This window comes from Mustelus asterias, chromosome 13, assembly GCF_964213995.1.
Source record: "Mustelus asterias chromosome 13, sMusAst1.hap1.1, whole genome shotgun sequence".
NCBI lineage: Eukaryota > Metazoa > Chordata > Chondrichthyes > Carcharhiniformes > Triakidae > Mustelus > Mustelus asterias.
In genome coordinates this window covers 5,143,043-5,162,099 of record NC_135813.1, presented here as the reverse complement: position 1 = coordinate 5,162,099, position 19,057 = coordinate 5,143,043, and the positions used below count along the sequence as shown (strand labels likewise).

General features: G+C 49.0%; 1 protein-coding gene and 1 long non-coding RNA gene across 3 annotated transcripts in view; both read left to right on the top strand.

The window, feature by feature from the left end:
* The window catches only part of LOC144502391 (uncharacterized), a 680,705-nt gene that overhangs the window by 299,539 nt on the left and 362,109 nt on the right, over positions 1-19,057 (top strand). The window lies entirely within an intron of this gene.
* pip5kl1 (phosphatidylinositol-4-phosphate 5-kinase-like 1) overlaps positions 1-19,057 on the top strand; it is a 65,348-nt gene that overhangs the window by 29,991 nt on the left and 16,300 nt on the right. Inside the window, exons 3-6 of the mRNA XM_078227523.1 lie at positions 6,328-6,378; positions 7,718-7,872; positions 9,553-9,677; positions 18,763-18,797. Coding sequence (XP_078083649.1) covers positions 6,328-6,378; positions 7,718-7,872; positions 9,553-9,677; positions 18,763-18,797 — 366 coding nt within the window. The remainder of the gene's footprint in view (positions 1-6,327; positions 6,379-7,717; positions 7,873-9,552; positions 9,678-18,762; positions 18,798-19,057) is intronic.

The window sequence follows — 19,057 nt, the reverse complement described above, 5'->3', positions numbered from 1 at the left end:
ATTTCCCAATCCTCTAGGTTCCCATTAATCTTTACCACTTTTTATGCATTTTCTTTCAATTTGATACCTCCTTTATTTCTTTAGATATCCATGGCGGATTATCTCTTTTTCTACAGTCCTTCCTTATCACTGGTATATACTTTTGCTGAGCACTGTGAAAGATCGCTTTGAAAGTCCTCCACTGTTCCTCAATTGTCCCACCATAAAGCTTTTGCTCCCAGTCTACCTTAGCCAACGCCTCCCTCGCCCCATTGTAGTTTCCTTTGTTTAAGCACAAGACGCTGGTATTAGATTTTACCTTCTCACGCTCCATCTGTATTTTAAATTCAACCATACTGTGATCGCTTCTTCCAAGAGGATCCCTAATTGTAGGATCATTAATTATTCCTGTCTCATTACACAGGACCAGATCAAGGATAGCTTGCTCCCTGGTAGGTTCCATTACATACTGTTCAAGGAAACTATCGCGGATACATTCTATAAACTCCTCCTCAAGGCTGCCTTGACCGACCTGATTTAGCCAATTGACATGTAGATTAAAATCCTCTATGCCAATTACCGTACGATTTTTACATGCAAGAGTTATCTCTTTGTTTATTTCTCGCCCCACCATGATGTCATTATTTGGCGGCCTATAGACTATGCCTATCAGTGACCTTTTCTCCTTACTATTTCTGATTTCCACCCAAATAGCTTCAACCTTTTTCTCCACAGAACCTATATCACCTCTACTACTGCCCTGATGTCATCCTTAAATATCAGAGCTACACCACCTCTCTTACCTTCCTGTCTGTTCTTCCGAACCCCTGGATATTTAACTCCCAGTAGTGATCACCCTGTTTATATTTATCTGAGTTATATAGCTGGTTCAGTTCACCCTCTGGTCAATGGTAACCCCCAGTATGTTGATGATGGAGGATTCAGTAATGGTAATGCCATTGAATTCAAGGGGAGATGTTTGGATTCTAATATAAAAGCAAAAGACTGCAGATGCTGGAATCTGAAACAAAAACAGAAAATGTTGGAAAAACTCAGCATCTGTGGGAGAGAGAATAGTGCCAATGTTTTGAGTCAAGTTGACCCTTCTTCAAAGTGGACTCAACGTTGGCTCTATTCTCTCTCCACAGATGCTGTCAGACCTGCTGAGATTTTCCAGCATTTTCTGATGATTGGATCCTCTCTTGTTGGAGATGGTCACTGTCTGGCACTTATGTGATGCAAATGTTGCTTTCCACTTGTCAGCCCAAGCCTGGATATTGTCCAGATCTTGCTGTATTTGGACATGGCCTGCTTCAGTCTCTGAGAAGTCACAAGTGGTGCTGAACATTGTGTAATCACCGGCGAACATCCTCACTTCTGACCTTATGATGGAGAGAAGGTCATTGGTGAAGCAGCTGAAGTTGGTTGAGTCTAGGACACTACCCTGAGGAACCCCTGCAGTGATGTCCTGGAGCTGAAATGATTAACCTCCAATCACCACAACCATCTTCCTTTGTGCCAGATACGACTCCAACCAGCGGAGAGTTTTGGTCCCTGATTCCCAGTTTTACTAGGGCTCCTTGATGCCATATTCAGTAAGATGCTGCTTTGATGAAAAGAGCAGTCACTCTTGCCTCACCTCGGGAATTCAGCTCTTATGTCCATGTTTGAACCAAGGCTGTAATGAGGTCAGGAGCTGAGTGACCCTGGCGAAACCCAAACTGGGCGTCACTGAGCAGGTTATAGTGACCCCTTCCATCACTTTACTGTTGTTCGAGAGTAGACTGACTGGGCGGTAATTGGCCGGGTTGGATTTGTGTACAGGACATCCCTGAGCAATTTTCCACATTGTCGGGTAGATGTCAGTGTTGTAACTGTACTGGAAGAGCTTGGCTAGGGGAGTGGCAAGTTCTGGAGCACAAGTCTTGAGTACTAGGGTCAGGGCCCATTGCCTTTGCAGTGCCCAGCGCCTTCAGCCATTTCTTGATATCATGTGGAGTGCACATGAATTGGATGCAGACTGACATCTGAGATGTTGGGGACCACTGGAGGAGGCTGAGATGGATCATCCACTCGGCACTTCTGGCTGAAGATTGTTGCAAATGCTTCAGCCTTATCTTTTGCATTAATGTGCTGGGCTCCTCCATCATGGGGACAGCACGGTGACAGTAGTTAGCACTGCTGCCTCACAGCATCCGAGTCCAAGGTTCAATTCCAGCCTTGGGTCACTGTCTATGTGGAGTTTGCACGTTCTCCACATGCCTGCTTGGGTTTCCTCCAGGTGTTCCGGTTTCCTCCCACACGCCAAAGATGTGCAGGTTAGGTTGATTGGCTATGCTAAATTGGCCTTAGTGTCAGGGGGATTAGCAGGGTAGTGCAGACTCGATGGGCTACAAAGTGTCGTAAATGAAGCCCAGTCCATCACGAAAACCAGCTTCCCATCCATTGACTCTGTCAACACTTCCCGCTGCCTCGGCAAAGCGGCCAGCATAATTAAGGACCCCACACACTCCGGACATTCTCTCTCCCACCTTCTTCCTTCGGGAAAGAGATACAAAAGTCTGAGGTCACGTACCAACTGACTCAAGAACAGCTTCTTCCCTGCTGCTGTCAGATTTTTGAATGGACCTACCTTGCATCAAGTTGATCTTTCTCTGCACCCTAGCTATGACTGTAACACTACATTCTGCACTCTCTCGTTTCCTTCTCTATGAATGGTATGTTTTGTCTGTATAGCGCACAAGAAACAATACTTTTCACTGTATGTTAATACATGTGACAATAAATCAAATCAAAGGGGATCCAATTGAGTGTCAGAACACTAATTGAGGGGCTGAATGCCCTCATTTTCCTAATGTACCACAGTCGCACAGTGATAGAGAGAGGGAGTCCCCCCTCCTGCCTCCCTCCTACAACCCGGTCGGTTTATCATGATAACTGGTGACATGTGTCTCTCTACCTCATTGGAGAGTCAAGAGGTGGCCAAACTCCTTGTTGACTAACACAGAACTGAGACTATCCAATACCCCAAGGATTAAAGCTGCCCTGTTATTAACACTCTCAATTATCCTGGGTTTATTGTGTTGATATCAACATAATAGAGGCACAGGTTTTAAATCTCTGGAGGAGTGTGTGGGCATTTCTGACATAGATTAAATCCTGGAGGATTACCCAACATCAGCAGGCTAATTCTGATAGATATTTATTGGTCAACATGCAGGAAGAAAAGGCTGCTCAGCCCCTCTAGACTATCCCACCATTCAATGAGATCATGGCTGATGTATACCTCAAGTAAAGTTTATTTATTAGTCACAAGTAGGCTTACATTAACACTGCAATGAAATTACTGTGAAAAATCTCCTGGTCGCCACACTCTGGCGCCTGTTCAGGTACACTGAGGGTGAACTTAGCATGGCCAATGCACCTAACAAAGCACGTCTTTCAGACTGTGGACCTGGCCACAGGGACCCGGGTTCGATTCCCGGCCTCAGCTCACTGTGTGGAGTTTGCACGTTCTCCTCGTGTCTGTGTGAGTTTCCTCCGGGTGCTCTGGTTTCCTCCCACAGTCCAAAGATGGGCTGGTTAGGTGCATTGGCCATGCTAAACTGACCCTGGAGCCAGGAGGATTAGCAGGGAAAATACGTAGGGTTACGGGGATCGGGCCTGGGTGGGATTGTGGTCAGTGCAGACTCAATGGGCTGAATGTCCTCCTGCACTGTAGGGATTCTATAAGACCATAAGACATAGGAGCAGAATTAGGCCACTCGGCCCATCGAGCCTGCTCCGCCATTCAATCATGACTGATATTTTTCTCATCCCTATTCTCTTGTCTTTTCCCCATAACCCCTGATTCCCTTATTAATCCTGAACCTATCTATCTCTGTCTTAAAGACACTCAATGACCCGGCCTCCACAGCCTTCTGCGGCAACGAGTTCCACAGATTCACCACTCTCTGGCTGAAGAAATTCCTCCTCATCACTGTTTTAAAGGATCGTCCCTTTAGCCTGAGGTTGTGCCCTCTGGTTCTAGTTTTTCCTACTGGTGGAAACATCCTCTCCATGTCCACTCTATCCAGGCCTCGCAGTATCCTGTAAGTTTCAATAAGATCCCCCCTCCCCCTTCATCCTTCTGAATTCCAATGAGTACAGACCCAGAGTCCTCAACTGTTCCTCATACGACAAGCTCTTCATTCCAGGGATCATTCTTGTGAACCTCCTCTGGACCCTTTCCAAGACCAGCACATCCATCCTTCGATATAGGGCCCAAAACTGCTCACAATACTCCAATTTGGGTCTGACCACAGCCTTATACAGCCTCAGAAGTACATCCCTGTACATCCTTATGGTTCTATGAATATGACTCTCGTTTGGAACTTCTTCAGAACCCCTGGATTCTCTGAGAGTTCAAAAATCTGTCTATTCCGGTCTTAAATCTATTCAATGCTGGGGGCATCCACAACCCTCTGGGGTAGAGAACTCCAGGATCCAGGTGATTGGCTAAAGAACCAGGGGCCAGAGGAGGAGATGTTTACCCAGTGAGTTGTTATCAAGAATGCGTTGCTGAGAGGGTGGAGGAAGCAGCAACTTTCATGTGGGATTTGGATAAATACTTGTAGGAAAGAAAAATGTACTCCGGGGAAAGAGCTGGGGTTGGGACAGAGGGACTAACTGGATAATTTTTTCCCAAGAGCCAAGTGATCACCTCCTGTGTACGAAGATTCCAAAAGGAGGACCTCTTCCTGTCTGGAAATGAGCAGGATGAGGACAAACCAGACTCGAGCATCTCAGAAAATGACCTTTGAGTGTGACTGCGCTTCACCCTGTAACCCTCGCTCCACTACCATAGCTGCAACTCCTATCAGTTCTGGCTCTGTGGGGTAGCTCTCAATCCTGGAGGTTGTAGGTCGTAAGCCCCACTCCAAAGACCCGAGTGCAAACTTTCACTGCAGTACGGCAGGGGCAGTGTCAGCAGTGCAGTCTTTTGGCTGAGATATTAAAGCTCTCTCCTCGTTGGGTGTAAAAGATCCCATGGTTATTATTTTGAAGAGCATAGAATAGAACTATAGAATCCCTATTGTGCAGAAGGAGGCCATTCGGCCCATCAAATCTGCGCTGACTCTCCGAAAGAGCATCTTACCCAGGACTAGGCTCACAGCCCTATCCCCGTAATCCCACACATTTACTATGGCCAATCCACTTCACCTACACATTTTGGGACACTAAGGGACAGTTTAGCATGGCCAATTCACCTGACCTACACAGGGTAGAGATACAAAAAGGTCCAGAGGGGCAGTTTTTTCACTCGGAGGGTGGCGAGTGTCTGGAGCGAGTTGCCAGAGGCAGTAGTAGAGGTAGGTACAATTTTGTCTTTTAAAAAGCATTTGGACAGTTACATGGGTAAGATGGGTATAGAGGGATATGGGCCAAATGCGGGCAATTGGGACTAGCTTATTGGTTAAAAACTGGGCGGCATGGACAGGTTGGGCCGAAGGACCTGTTTCCATGCTGTAAACGTCTATCTTTGAACTGAGAGAGGAAACTGGAGAATCCACGCAGACATGGGGAGAACGTGCAGACTCCACACAGACAGTGACCCGAGGCTGGAATTGAACCTGGCTCCCTGATGCTGTGAGGCAGCAGTGCTAACCACTGCGCCACCGTGCCGCCATAGGGAAAGTTATTCCTATCATCCTGGCCAAAATGTATCCTTGGACCCAACGTCATCAAAGGAAATTGCCGGGGCGAAATACGGCAAATCTGGAAGTCTGAAATAAGGGGAGAAAGTTTGCTGGAAATCCTCAGTGGGTCTCTCCAGCGGGGAGGGAAACGGAGTCAACGACCTGTCATCAAAGCAGCTTATCTGGTTATTACCACATTGCTGTTTGTGGGATCTTGCTGTGTGAAATTGACTGTCACGTTGTCTACATTACAACAGCAATGACACTTCACAAAGTGTTTCATTATGTGTGAGGTGCTTTGGGATGTCCAGAGATCTCTCTGTTGGCATCTTTCCATGTACAAGAATTGATGAACATGCAGCAAATGATCTGTTTGGGGCACTGAGGGGAGGGGTGATACCACACATGGCTGTGGGTTGTTATTGGCCTTGATGCCTGTTGGCAAGCTGCTGTAGCCACTGGGCGTCATGGTGACGCACGGCAATCCCACAGGAGGTGTCGCCATTTCCCTCTTTCATCAGCTGGCGCAATAGCCAATGTTTGGGGTCTTCCAAGTCACTTGAAGGATCATGAAAGGTGCTATAGAAATGCAGGCCTGTCTTCTGTTTGCTTGACGATGACGGAAGGGGAGGAGTTGCCTGATTGTAACCTGATTTGCTTTCTTTTCCAGGGCATCCTCAGTGATCCAGACTTCAGCGCTGAGCTCACGCAGGTACACAAGGTGGGTCTCTCCAATTCCTGCAGCCACATTTATGGATGGTGCCATTTCAGGGATAGTAGGATGTTTACTTAGAATGGCCTCTGCCCCCAAGGATGTTTAGGGGAATGTTAGAAGCTGCACTCCTACCTGACTGACCCAAACATTGTTACTACAGAATCGCAAATCACAGAACTGTTTATAGAATCTACAGTGCAGAAGGAGGCCATTCGGCCCATCGAGTTTGCACCGACCACAATCCCACCCAGGTCCTATCCCTTTAACTCCACATATTTACCCTGCTAATCCCCCTGACACGAAGGGGCAATTTATCATGGTCAACCAACCTAACCCGTACATCTTTGGACTGTGGGAGGAAACTGGAGCACCCGCAGGAAACCCACGCAGACACGGGGACAACGTGCAGACTCCGCACAGACAGTCACCCAAGCCAGGAATTGAACCCGTGTCCCTGCTGTGAGGCTGCAGTGCTAACCACCGTTCCACTGTGCCACCCAGACTATTACAGAGCAGAAGGTGGCTATTCGGCCCGTTGTGTCTGTGCTGGCTCTCTGAATGAGCAATTCACTTGTTGCCGCTCCTTTGCCTTGTCCCTGTTGCCCTTACCAATTCCCTTTGGAATATCTCGATTGAATCTGCCCCCACCACGCTCTCGGGCAGTGCCCTCTGCTCACTCTGTTAAGAATGATTTCAATCACTGTCTTCTCGTTATGGTCTGTATCGTGTTGCGAATCACACTTTGCATTTGCCCCGGCTCTGGAGACCCCATTGATTCTGCAACTTGTAAAAATAAACAGCTGCACAGTTCCAGTTTGACACAATACTTTTTTAAAAATTCATTTGTGGGACATGGGCGTCGCTGGCTGGGCCAGCATTTATTGCCCATCCCTAGCTGCCCAAGGGCAGTTGAGAGTCAACCACATTGCCGTGGCTCTGGAGTCACATGTAGGCCAGACCAGGTAAGGCAGCAGATTTCCTTCCCTAAAGGACATTAGTGAACCAGATGGGGTTTTCTACCAATCAACAATGGTTTCATGGTCATCAGTAGATTCTTAATTCCAGATTTTTTAAAATGGAATTCAAATTCCACCATCTGCTGTGGCGGGATTCGAACCTGGTTCCCCAGAGCATTAGCTGAGTTTCTGGATTAATAGTCCAGCGATAATACCACGAGGCCATCTCCTTCCCACCAACGAGTCAAGGTGTTGAATGGGTAATAGAATGTTGCTTCACATAAGGTGACTGATAGAAGCTCCTTCAATCTACACAGCGCTTCTTTGTGTTGGGATTGTCACTGTATCAGCAATGGGCTCAGAGTCTCTCTGCCTGTTCGCTCTCACAGGGCTTCGAGATGCAGACGTTTGCTGGGCCTGTATTTGCAAAGTTCCGGGCCATGTTGGGATTGAGTGAGAAGGAGTACCAGCGGTCGCTCAGTTCGGAGGGATTCTACCTTCAGTTCATCAGCAACTCCAAGAGCAAGGCCAACTTCTTCCTGACGTGAGTCTTCCTGTTACCTGGGGAACGTGAGGTCACTTCCTGCAGCTGTGGACAAAGGAGAATTTAAAGATCCTGATCCCTGATTGTAACTCCCTCCCCGAATGTCAGAACCCCCCCCGGCTGCGGCCCCCTCCCGTTGCGGCCCCCCTCCCACGAGTGTCAGTCCCCACTCCATGTCTCCTCTGCTGCCCTGAGAGTCGATCTCCACCTGCACCACTCTCCGAGTGTCAGTCCCTTCCCCACCCCCGTATGTGGTCCCTGACCCGCTCCGAGAGCCTTAAATTCTGGAATAGTCCCAGAGGATTGGAAAACTGCCAAAATTACATCCTTATTCAAAAAGGGAAGGATGGCTTAAAAACAGGTAACTATAATCCAGTTAGCTTAACATCTGTCATTTAGAAAATGTTAGAATCCGTTATAAAGGATGTAATTTAGAAATACATAATCTAATCAGACAGAGTCAGCATGGCTTCATGAAGGGAAATCATGCTTGATAAATTTATTAGAATTCTTTGAGGTGGTGAATTACTGCGGATGCTGGAATCTGAAACCAATAGAGAAAATGCTGGAAAATCTCAGCAGGTCTGGCAGCATCTGTAAGGAGAGAAAAGAGCTGACGTTTCCAGTCCAGATGACCCTTTGTCAAAGTTTTGACAAAGGCTCATCTGGACTCGAAACGTCAGCTCTTTTCTCTCCTTACAGATGCCGCCAGACCCGCTGAGATTTTCCAGCGTTTTCTCTTTGGGCAGTAGATGTAATATATTTTGTTTTCTAAAAAACGTTTGATAAGGTTCTGCGCAAAAGGCTACTTATTAAGAGCCCATGTTGTTGGAGGTAGTATGGGATAAGGCGGGAAAGTGGAGTTGAGGAGTATCACATCAGATCAGATTGGTCATGATCTCATTGAATGGTAGAGCAGGCTCGATGGGCCAAATGGCCTACTTCTGCTCCTATGTTTTTGTGGAGTGCTGTTCCCCACCCTGCCCCATGCTGGTCTGTGCCACCTGCCCCCCCCACCCTCCACCCCCCCACATGGACTCACAGTCCCTCTTCGCCCAGCACGTCCAGGGCGATGGAATGAAGAACTTGTCGTATGAGGAATGGTTGAGGACTCTAGGTCTGTACTCATTGGAGTTTAGAAGGATGAGGGGGATCTTATTGAAACTTACAGGACACTGCGAGGCCTGGATAGAGTGGACATGGAGAGGATGTTTCCACTAGTAGGAAAAACTAGAACCAGAGGGCATAACCTCAGGCTAAAGGGACGATCCTTTAAAACAGAGATGAGGAGGAATTTCTTCAGCCAGAGAGTGGTGAATCTGTGGAACTCTTTGCCGCAGGAGGCTGTGGAGGCCGGGTCATTGAGTGTCTTTAAGACAGAGATAGATAGGTTCTTGATTAATAAGGGAATCAGGGGTTATGGGGAAAAGGCGGGAGAATGGGGATGAGAAAAATATCAGCCATGATTGAATGGCGGAGGAGACTCGATGGGCCGAGTGGCCTAATTCTGCTCCATGTTTTATGGTCTTATGGCTCTTTCCCCCTCCCTATCTGCCCACCGTCATTTCCCATTCCTTTTCCAGTCCCTGTTCCCTATTCCTCGACACGGATGTCAGAGTTGAGCTGCTGGTTCTCGGGAGAGGAAGCAAGCTGTTTAATTTTGTTTTGAATCTGACTCAGGAATGACAAGAGGATTTTCCTAAAAACCCAGGAGAAGAGAGAGATGAAGTTTCTGCTGTCCAACCTCCGCTCCTACATACAGCACATGGAGAAATATCCACACTCCCTGCTCGTCAAGTTTCTCGGTAAGAGGAAAAGGAACCTCCTCATTTCGGAGGGCGGTGTTGATGCTGTGGTAACATCACTGGACTAGTAATGCAGAGACCCAGGCACCAGGGACTTGGGTTCAAATCCCACCACAGAATTTAAATTCAATTAATTGAAGACAAATTGGAAAATAAAGCTAGCCTCCGCAATGGTGGCCACCAAACTATCATCGATTGTCCCAAAAAGTCATCTGCCTTCCTTACCTGGTACCCTAGAATCCCTACAGTGGGGGTGGCATGGTGGTACAGTGATTAGCACTGCTGCCTCACAGCGCCAAGGACCCGGGTTCGATTCCCGGCTTGGGTCGCTGTCTGTGCAGAGTCTGCACGTTCTCCCCGTGTCTGCATGGGTTTCCTCCGGGTGCTCCAGTTTCCTCCCATAGTCCAAAAGATGTGTGGGTTAGGTTGATTGGTCATGCTAAATTGACCCTAGTGTTAGGGTGACTGGCAGGGTAAATATGTGGGTTTACAGGAATAGAGTCTGGCTGGGGTGGTGGTCGGTGCGGGCTGGATGGGCCGAATGGCTGCCTCCTGAACTGTAGGGATTCTATGATTCTTTTCTATGATGAGGAGCTCTCGCAGGATGTTTCAGTTAATGGAGGCAGTGTGTAACCGAGAGACGGCGATCAGAATTTCCCAGTGTCAGTCTCCAGTTTTGATTTGATTTATTATTGTCACATGTATTAACATACAGTGAAAAGTATTGTTTCTTGTGCGCTACACAGACAAAGCATACCGTTCGTAGAGAAGGAAAGGAGAGGGTGCAGAATGTAGTGTTACAGTCATAGCTAGGGTGTAGAGAAAGATCAACTTAATGCGAGGTAGGCCCATTCAAAAGTCTGACAGCAGCAGGGAAGAAGCTGTTCTTGAGTCATTTGGTACGTGACCTCAGACTTTTGTATCTTTTTCCCGACGGAAGAAGATGGAAGAGAGAATGTCCGGGGTGCGTGGGGTCCTTAATTATGCTGGCTGCCTTGCCGAGGCAGTGGGAAATGTAGACAGAGTCAATGGATGGGAGGCTGGTTTGCATGATGGATTGGGCTACATTCACGACCTTTTGTAGTTCCTTGCGGTCTTGGGCAGAGCAGGAGCCATACCAAGCTGTGATACAACCAGAAAGAATGCTTTCTATGGTGCATCTAAAAAAGTTGGTGAGAGTCGTAGCGGACATGCCAAATTTCCTTAGTCTTCTGAGAAAGTAGAGGCGTTGGTGGGGCTTTCTTAACTATAGTGTCGGCATGGGGGGACCAGGACAGGTTGTTGGTGATCTGGACACTTAAAAACTTGAAGCTCTCGACCATTTCAGCTTGACTTGCATCAGCTGATCAGTGGCACTATTTCTGTTTTCTGTTCTGCCAGTGAGGCAAAATATCTGCTCACCCGCCATTTCTTTTTAAAGTTTTAAAGTTTATTTATTAGTCACAAGTTGGCTTACGTTAACACTGCAATGAAGTTACTGTGAAATTCCCCTAGTCGCCACACTCCGGTGCCTGTTCGGGTCCATGCACCTAACCAGCCTGTCTTTCAGACTGTGGGAAGAAACCGGAGTACCTGGAGGAAACCCACGCAGACATGGGGAGCACGTGCTAACCACTGTGCCACAGTGCCGTCCGGATTTCTGATCACTGTCCTGTGACCCACCCTGCAAAGTGCACAGAAACAGGTCCATTCAGCCCATCTGCTCATGCCAGTGTTACTGCTCCACACCTGCCTCTCCCTGCGCCTGCTACCTTCCCACCCTGTAACCCTATTCCTCTAATCCTTTTTTCTATCGTGTTCATCCAGCTTCCCCTTAAACGTATCGATCCTATTCACCACGTGGCAGTGAGTTTCACACTCCCCCCACTGTCTGGGCAAAGAGGTTTCTCCCCCATTCCCTGATTTGGATTCATGAGTTACTTATGATATACTGAAAGTCCCACACATGGAAGCATCTGCTCTACCCCGAGCCTATCAACCCCATCATCATTTGAATGATCTCTGTCAGGTCAACGCCCCCAGCCTGTTCGTATCTGGAGCAAAAAAGCTCAATCATTCCTGATCGATAGAAAATCTTGCATCTGGTGTCTGGTTTGGCCTCAACGTTGGGGTCAGAAAATCAGCGAGATGACAGGAAACAGAGAGTTGGCATAAATGGGTCTTTTTCTGGTTGGCAGGATGTGAAGAGTTGGGTGCCACAGGGATCAGTGCTGGGGCCTCGACTCTTTACAATTATATAAATGGCTTGAATTAAGGGATTGTAGGTGTGGGTGCTAAATTTGCTGACGACACATAGAATCATAGAATCCCTACAGTGCAGAAGGAGGCCATTCAGCCAATCGAGTCTGCACCGACCACAATCCCACTCGGGCCCTATTCCCGTAACACCACGTATTTATCCTGCTAGTCCCCCTGACACTATGTGGCAATTTAGCACGGCCACTCAACCTGACCCGCACATTTTCGGACACGAAGATAGGTAGGAAAGTAAATTGTGAAGATGACATAAGGAGGCTACAAAGGGGTATAGATGATTAGGTGAGTGGGCAAAAATCTGGCAAATGGAGTACAATGTGGACAAATGTGAAATTGTCCATTTTGGCAGGAAGGATAAAAAAGAAGCTTATTATCCAAATGGTGAGAGATTGCAAAGCTCTGAGATGCAGAGGGACCTGGGCGTCCTAGGTCATGAATCACAAAAGGCTAGTATACAGGTACAGCAAGCAATTAGGAAAGTTAATGAAATGTTATCATTTATTGTGAGGGGGATTTAATTATAAACATATAAGGAGGTTTTGCTTCATCTATACAGGGATTGATGAGACTGCATGTAGAGTACTGTGTACAGTATTATTCTCCATAATTCAGGAATGTGAAAGTGTCTTGGAAGCAGTTCAGAGAACGTTTAACAGACTAATATCAGGAATGGGCGGGTTGTCTGATGAGGAAAGGTTGGGAGGTTAGGCTTGGATCTGCTGGAGTTCAGAAGAATAAGAGGCGACTTGATCGAAGCCCTTTAGATCCTGAGGGGTTATTGACAGAGTGGATGTGGAGAGGATGTTTCCTCTTGTGGAAGAACCTAGAATCGGGTATCACTGTTTACAAAAAAAGTTGCTCATTAAAGACCGAGATGAGGAGAAATTTAGGATATTTAGGGGGATTTTATTGAAACTTACAGGATACCGCGAGGCCTGGATAGAGTGGACGTGGAGAGGATGTTTCCACTAGTAGGAAAAGCTAGAACCAGAGGGCACAACCTCCGGCTAAAGGGACGATCCTTTAGAACAGAGATTAGGAGGAATTTCTTCAGCCAGAGAGTGGTGAATCTGTGGAACTTTTTGCCGCAGAAGGTTGTGGAGGCCGGGTCATTGAGGGTCTTTAAGACAGAGATAGATAGGTTCTTGATTAATAAGGGGATCAGAGGTTATGGGGAAAAGGCAGGAGAATGGGGATGAGAAAAATATCAGCCATGATTGAATGGCAGAGCAGACTCGATGGGCCGAGTGGCCTAATTCTGCTCCTATATCTTATGGTCTTATGGTCCTAAATGTTTTCTCTGAGGTGGTGAGTCTGTAGAACTCCCTTCCCAAACAGGGAGTGGAAGCAGAACCTTTGAATATTTATAAGGCAGAGTGAGATCGATTCTTGATAAGCAACGGGGGTTGAAAGGTTATCAGGGGATCAGCAGGAATGTGGGAATGAGGTTACAATCAGATCAGCCACGATCTTATAGAATGGCGGAGCAGGGTTAAGGGGCCGAATGGCCTACTCCTGCTCCGAATATGTAAGTTTGTGTGTAACTCCATTACCACATTAAAGGCAGCCATATTGGAGTTTGGACTTCAGGTGATCAGGTGTTTTTATCATATTTTTTATGTTGAATTCTTCAGCTGTTTTGATTCGCTCTGATTAATCCAGAAGGATCTGGGTTCAAATCCCCACTCCAGATACTTCAGCTCAAAACTGAAACTGATCCTCCTCAGTGCAGTACTGAGGGAGTGCCGCACTGCCCGAGGACCAGTACCGAGGGACTGCCGCACTGCCCGAGGGTCAGTGCTGAGGGACTGCCGCGCTGTCAGAGGGTCAGTGTTGAGGGACTGCCGCGCTGTCAGAGGGTCAGTGCCGAGGGAGTGCCGCGCTGTCAGAGGGTCAGTGCCGAGGGACTGCCGCGCTGTCAGAAGGTCAGTACTGAGGGAGTGCCGCGCTGTCAGAGGGTCAGTGCCGAGGGACTGCCGCGCTGTCAGAGGGTCAGTACTGAGGGAGTGCCGCACTGTCAGAGGGTCAGTGCCGAGGGAGCGCCGCGCTGTCAGAGGGTCAGTGCCAAGGGAGTGCCGCACTGTCAGAGGGTCAGTGCTGAGGGAGTGCCGCACTGTCAGAGGGTCAGTGCTGAGGGAGCGCCGCGCTGCCAGAGGGTCAGTGCTGAGGGAGCGCCGCGCTGCCAGAGGGTCAGTACTGAGGGGCAGGTATTTCTGGCCTTGGGGAGAGCGTGGCCGGAAAATCCCGCCCAAAGTGTCTACAAAGGGATATGGACCGGTTTAGCGAGTGGACAGTAACTTGGTGGGTGGAGTATAATGTGGGAAAATGTGAACGTGTCCACGTTGGCAGGAAGAACGGAAAAAGCACAAATGATTTAAATAGAGAGAATTGCCGAACTCTGAGGTACAGAGGGATCTGGGTGTCCTGGTAGATGAATCAGGAAAAGTTAGTATGTAGGTGCAGCCAGTGATTTAGGAAGACAAATGGAATGTTGTCATTTGTGGCAAAGAGAATGGAATAAAAGAGTGTTGCTACAGTTGTCAAGGCTTTGGTGAGACCACATCGAGAAAGTTGTGTGCAGTTTTAGTCTCCTTATTTCAAAAATGATGACATTGGATCAGGAGCACTTTAGAGAAAGTTCATTCGACTGATTCCTGGAATGGAGGTGTGGTGAAGGAGGGCAATTTTAGCATGGCCAATGCACCTAACTTGCACATCTCTGGACTGTGGGAGGAAACCAGAGCACCCGGAGGAAACCCCCACACGCAGACACGGGGAAAACGTGCAGATTCCACACAGACAGTGACCCAAGCCTGGAATCGAACCCAGGTCCCTGGCGCTGTGAGGCAGCAGTGCTAAACCAATGTGCCTTGGCTGAATTGCCGGAACAGGTGCCCGTAGGTCCCTGTACTCCCCTACCAGATGGTTGGTGAAGCACGGAGGGAGGCTACTCTCGATGTGGTCTCACCAAGGCCCTGTACAACTGTAGCAATGCGTCCCACTTTTATATTCCGTTCCCTTTGTCACAAATGACAACATTCTATTTGTCTTCCTAAATCACTGGCTGCACCTGCATACTAACGTTTCCTGATTCATCTACCGGGACACCCAGATCCCTCTGTACCTCCAGAGTTCGGCAATGTCATGAGGAAAGGTTGGGCCTGTATCCTTTGGAGTGGAATGTGATCTGCCCTAAGGCTGAACTTTAGAACGTGCAGGTGATTTTCCCATTTAGGCTAGGGATGAGAAGAATGTTCTTCCCTCAGTGAGTTGTCAGCTATGGAACTCTCTCCTCAGTGGAGGCTGAGATTCAAGGCTGAGTTACACAGATCCTTGATCGATGAGGGAGTTGAGGGGCACACAGGAACGTAGAGCTAAGACCACCATCAGATCAATCACGAACTTCTCAAGGGGGGCAGAATAGCCTACTCCTGCTCCTAATGTGGATGTCAAGTCATTATGTAACTAAGCACAAAGCAACAGCTGAGGGAGAGGATTATATTTGTAATTGGGTCCACGAGGGCCGGGTTTTCAGTGCACTGGGCAAGGGATAGATTTATTTACTTCTTCCCTGAATAATGTCACAGGAGACCCGTTGTACTCTTTTTAAAAAAAAAAATAGCCAATCCCCTGAGGTGATTACGGTGTTGTTCCAGTTTCCATCTTGGGAGGGTCCAAATGATAGGTACAAACTACAGGAGACCGAGTGTCACCATTTAGGAGGTTATTTGAAGCTCTGGATGGTGTAATTGCCAGTAATTGCTCCCTGATAGCCATTATCCTGCGTTTATTAGATACCGACATGGCTACACAATAAATCATTGTTGGTAAACAGGCCTTTAATATCTTCTTGTGAATTGGAAATGCTACCAAACCACCATCGCCAGAAATGCTTAGCTAACAGGCTCTTAATCTCCTCGAGAGGACAATCTTCTCCCTCCGTGCCTCACTACCTTTCTGGTAGGGGAGTACGGGGATCTATGGGCACCCGTTCTGGCAATTCAGCCAGAGCACAGCGGTTAGCACTGCTGCCTCACAGCGCCAGGGACCCGGGTTCAATTCCAGCCTTGGGTGACTGTGTGGAGTTTGCACATTCTCCCTGTGTCTGCGTGGGTTTCCTCCGGGTGCTCCGGTTTCCTCCCACAGTCCAAAGATGTGTGGGTTAAGTGGATTGGCCATGCTAAATTGCCCCTTAGTGTCAGGGGGACTAGCTAGGGTAAATGCATGGGGTTATGGGGATAGGGCCTGGGTGGGATTGTGGTCAGTACCGACTCGATGGGCCAAATGGCCTCCTTCTGCACTGTAGGATTCTATGACTCTATTCTATTCTATTCTATGTGCAGGTTAGGTTGATTGGCCATGCCCCTTGGTGCCCCAAGATATGTAGGTGAGGTGGATTAGCCATGACAAATGTGCGGGGTTACAGAGATAGGGTGGGGGGAGAGGACCTGGATACGATACTCTGTCAGAGAGTCGGTGCAAACTCAATGGGCCGAATGGCCTACTTCTGCACTGCAGGGATTCTATGATTCTGTAACCGTTTTCCAGGCAAAGTCCTGGTCACGTGTCAGTGCAAATCTGGGATCTCCAGGGTAGGTTAAAGGGCCGTGGATGGGAATGGGACTCAGTTGATGCCAAGGCCTTTGCCACTATGGTCCAGGGACACTGGAGTCTCCTGGGGAAGGGGAGGGGGAACGCCAGATTCCTGCTCGATGTGAGGACAGAGGTGGGAATGCTGGGAGAATGACCCCCTCCTGGAATGTCCACTAGCGCCTGCTGCAGTTAGCAGGCAGTACTGCGGGGAAGAAGAGAGTGGGGCCCTCAGGCTGCTCCAGTATGTCTGCACAGAATTACTGGTGCTCCCTGTAAATACTGACACACTCCCAGGGGACACCCCGTAAATACTGACACAAACCCCCCTGCGGGACACCCTGTAAATACTGACACACACCCCCCCGGGACCTCCTGTAAATACTGACACACTCCCCGGGGACCCCCTGTAAATACTGACACACTCCCCCTGGGACCCCCTGTAAATACTGACACACTCCCCGGGGGCCCCCTGTAAATACTGACACACTCCCCGGGGACACCCTGTAAATACTGATACACTCCCCGGGGACCCCCTGTAAATACTGACACACTCCCCCGGGACCTCCTGTAAATACTGACACACTCCCCGGGGACCCCCTGTAAATACTGACACACTCCCCCTGGGACCCCCTGTAAATACTGACACACTCCCCGGGGACACCCTGTAAATACTGACACACTCCCCCCGGGACCCCCTGTAAATACTGACACACTCCCCGGGGACACCCTGTAAATACTGACACACTCCCCGGGGACACCCTGTAAATACTGACACACTCCCCGGGGACCCCCTGTAAATACTGACACACTCCCCCTGGGACCCCCTGTAAATACTGACACACTCCCCGGGGACACCCTGTAAATACTGACACACTTCCCCCGGGAACCCCTGTAAATACTGACACACTCCCCTAGGACACCCTGTAAATACTGACACACTCCCCAGGGGCCCCCTGTAAATACTGACACACTCCTCGGGGACACCCCGTAAATACTGACACACAGCCCCCCGGGACCTCCTGTAAATACTGGCACACTCCCCGGGGACACCCTGTAAATACTGACACACACCCCCCCCGGGACCTCCTGTAAATACTGGCACACTCACCCCGGGAACCCCTGTAAATACTGACACACTCCCCGGGGGCCCCCTGTAAATACTGACACACTCCTCGGGGACACCCTGTAAATACTGACACACTCCCCGGGGACACCCTGTAAATACTGACACACTCCCCTTGGGAACCCCTGTAAATACTGACACACTCCCCTTGGGAACCCCTGTAAATACTGACACACTCCCCCTGGGAACCCCTGTAAATACTGACACACTCCTCCTGGGAACCCCTGTAAATACTGACACACTCCCCCAGGACCCCCTGTAAATACTGACACACTCCCCCCCCCCCCCCCCCCCCCCCCCCAGGAACCCCTGTAAATACTGACACACACCCCGGGGACACCCTGTAAATACTGACACACTCCCCCCGGGGACCCCCTGTAAATACTGACACACACCCCCCGGGAACCCCTGTAAATACTGACACACTCCCCCTGGGAACCCCTGTAAATACTGACACACACCCCGGGGACACCCTGTAAAAACTGACACACTCCCCCTGGGAACCCCTGTAAATACTGACGCACTCCCCTTGGGAACCCCTGTAAATACTGACACACTCCCCTTGGGAACCCCTGTAAATACTGACACACACCCCCCGGGAACCCCTGTAAATACTGACACACACCCCGGGGACACCCTGTAAATACTGACACACTCCCCCAGGACCCCCTGTAAATACTGACACACTCCCCCCGGGGACCCCCTGTAAATACTGACACACTCTCCCCGGGACCTCCTGTAAATACTGACACACTCCCCCCGGGGACCCACTGTAAATACTGACGCACTCGCCCTGGGGACCCCCTGTAAATACTGACGCACTCGCCCTGGGGACCCCCTGTAAATACTGACACTCCCTGGGGACCCCCGGTAAATACTGACATGCTCCCCAGGGCCTTTGCATGGTCCATGTCCCGCCCGCTATGATTCCCGTGGGGGGTGCAGGACGGGAAACTTCCGGCCATGGAGTCAGTAAATGAATGAATCTGATGGCAACCTCAGGCTCGAGATCAGCATTAGAATATCGATGATTAATAACTGAGTCTGTTTTATCTGTGAATCTTCCTGTGATCATTGGTTATCTGAGGTTTTCTGCTCTCTTCTTGCTCACAGGTGTACATAGTATCAAGATACCTCACGAGAGAATGGTGAGTCGCTGTTTACAATCCCTGTGAGAAACCGTACTGTCCAGTCCCGCTCAACCACACCGGGTCTGGACAGTTTCCCGAGACAACCTTGTCCAGTTATATTTCCCAACTTTACTACAGTGCGTGACGACCTCTGCAGACAACAATGAAATGTATTTGGGTTCCGTTCCCACGTATTTCCAGCTGTCAGTGCCCACTGAATGAACACACGCCGCCACGCTGTCACGCTTCTCTCACACTCTCTCTCACTCACTCTCTCA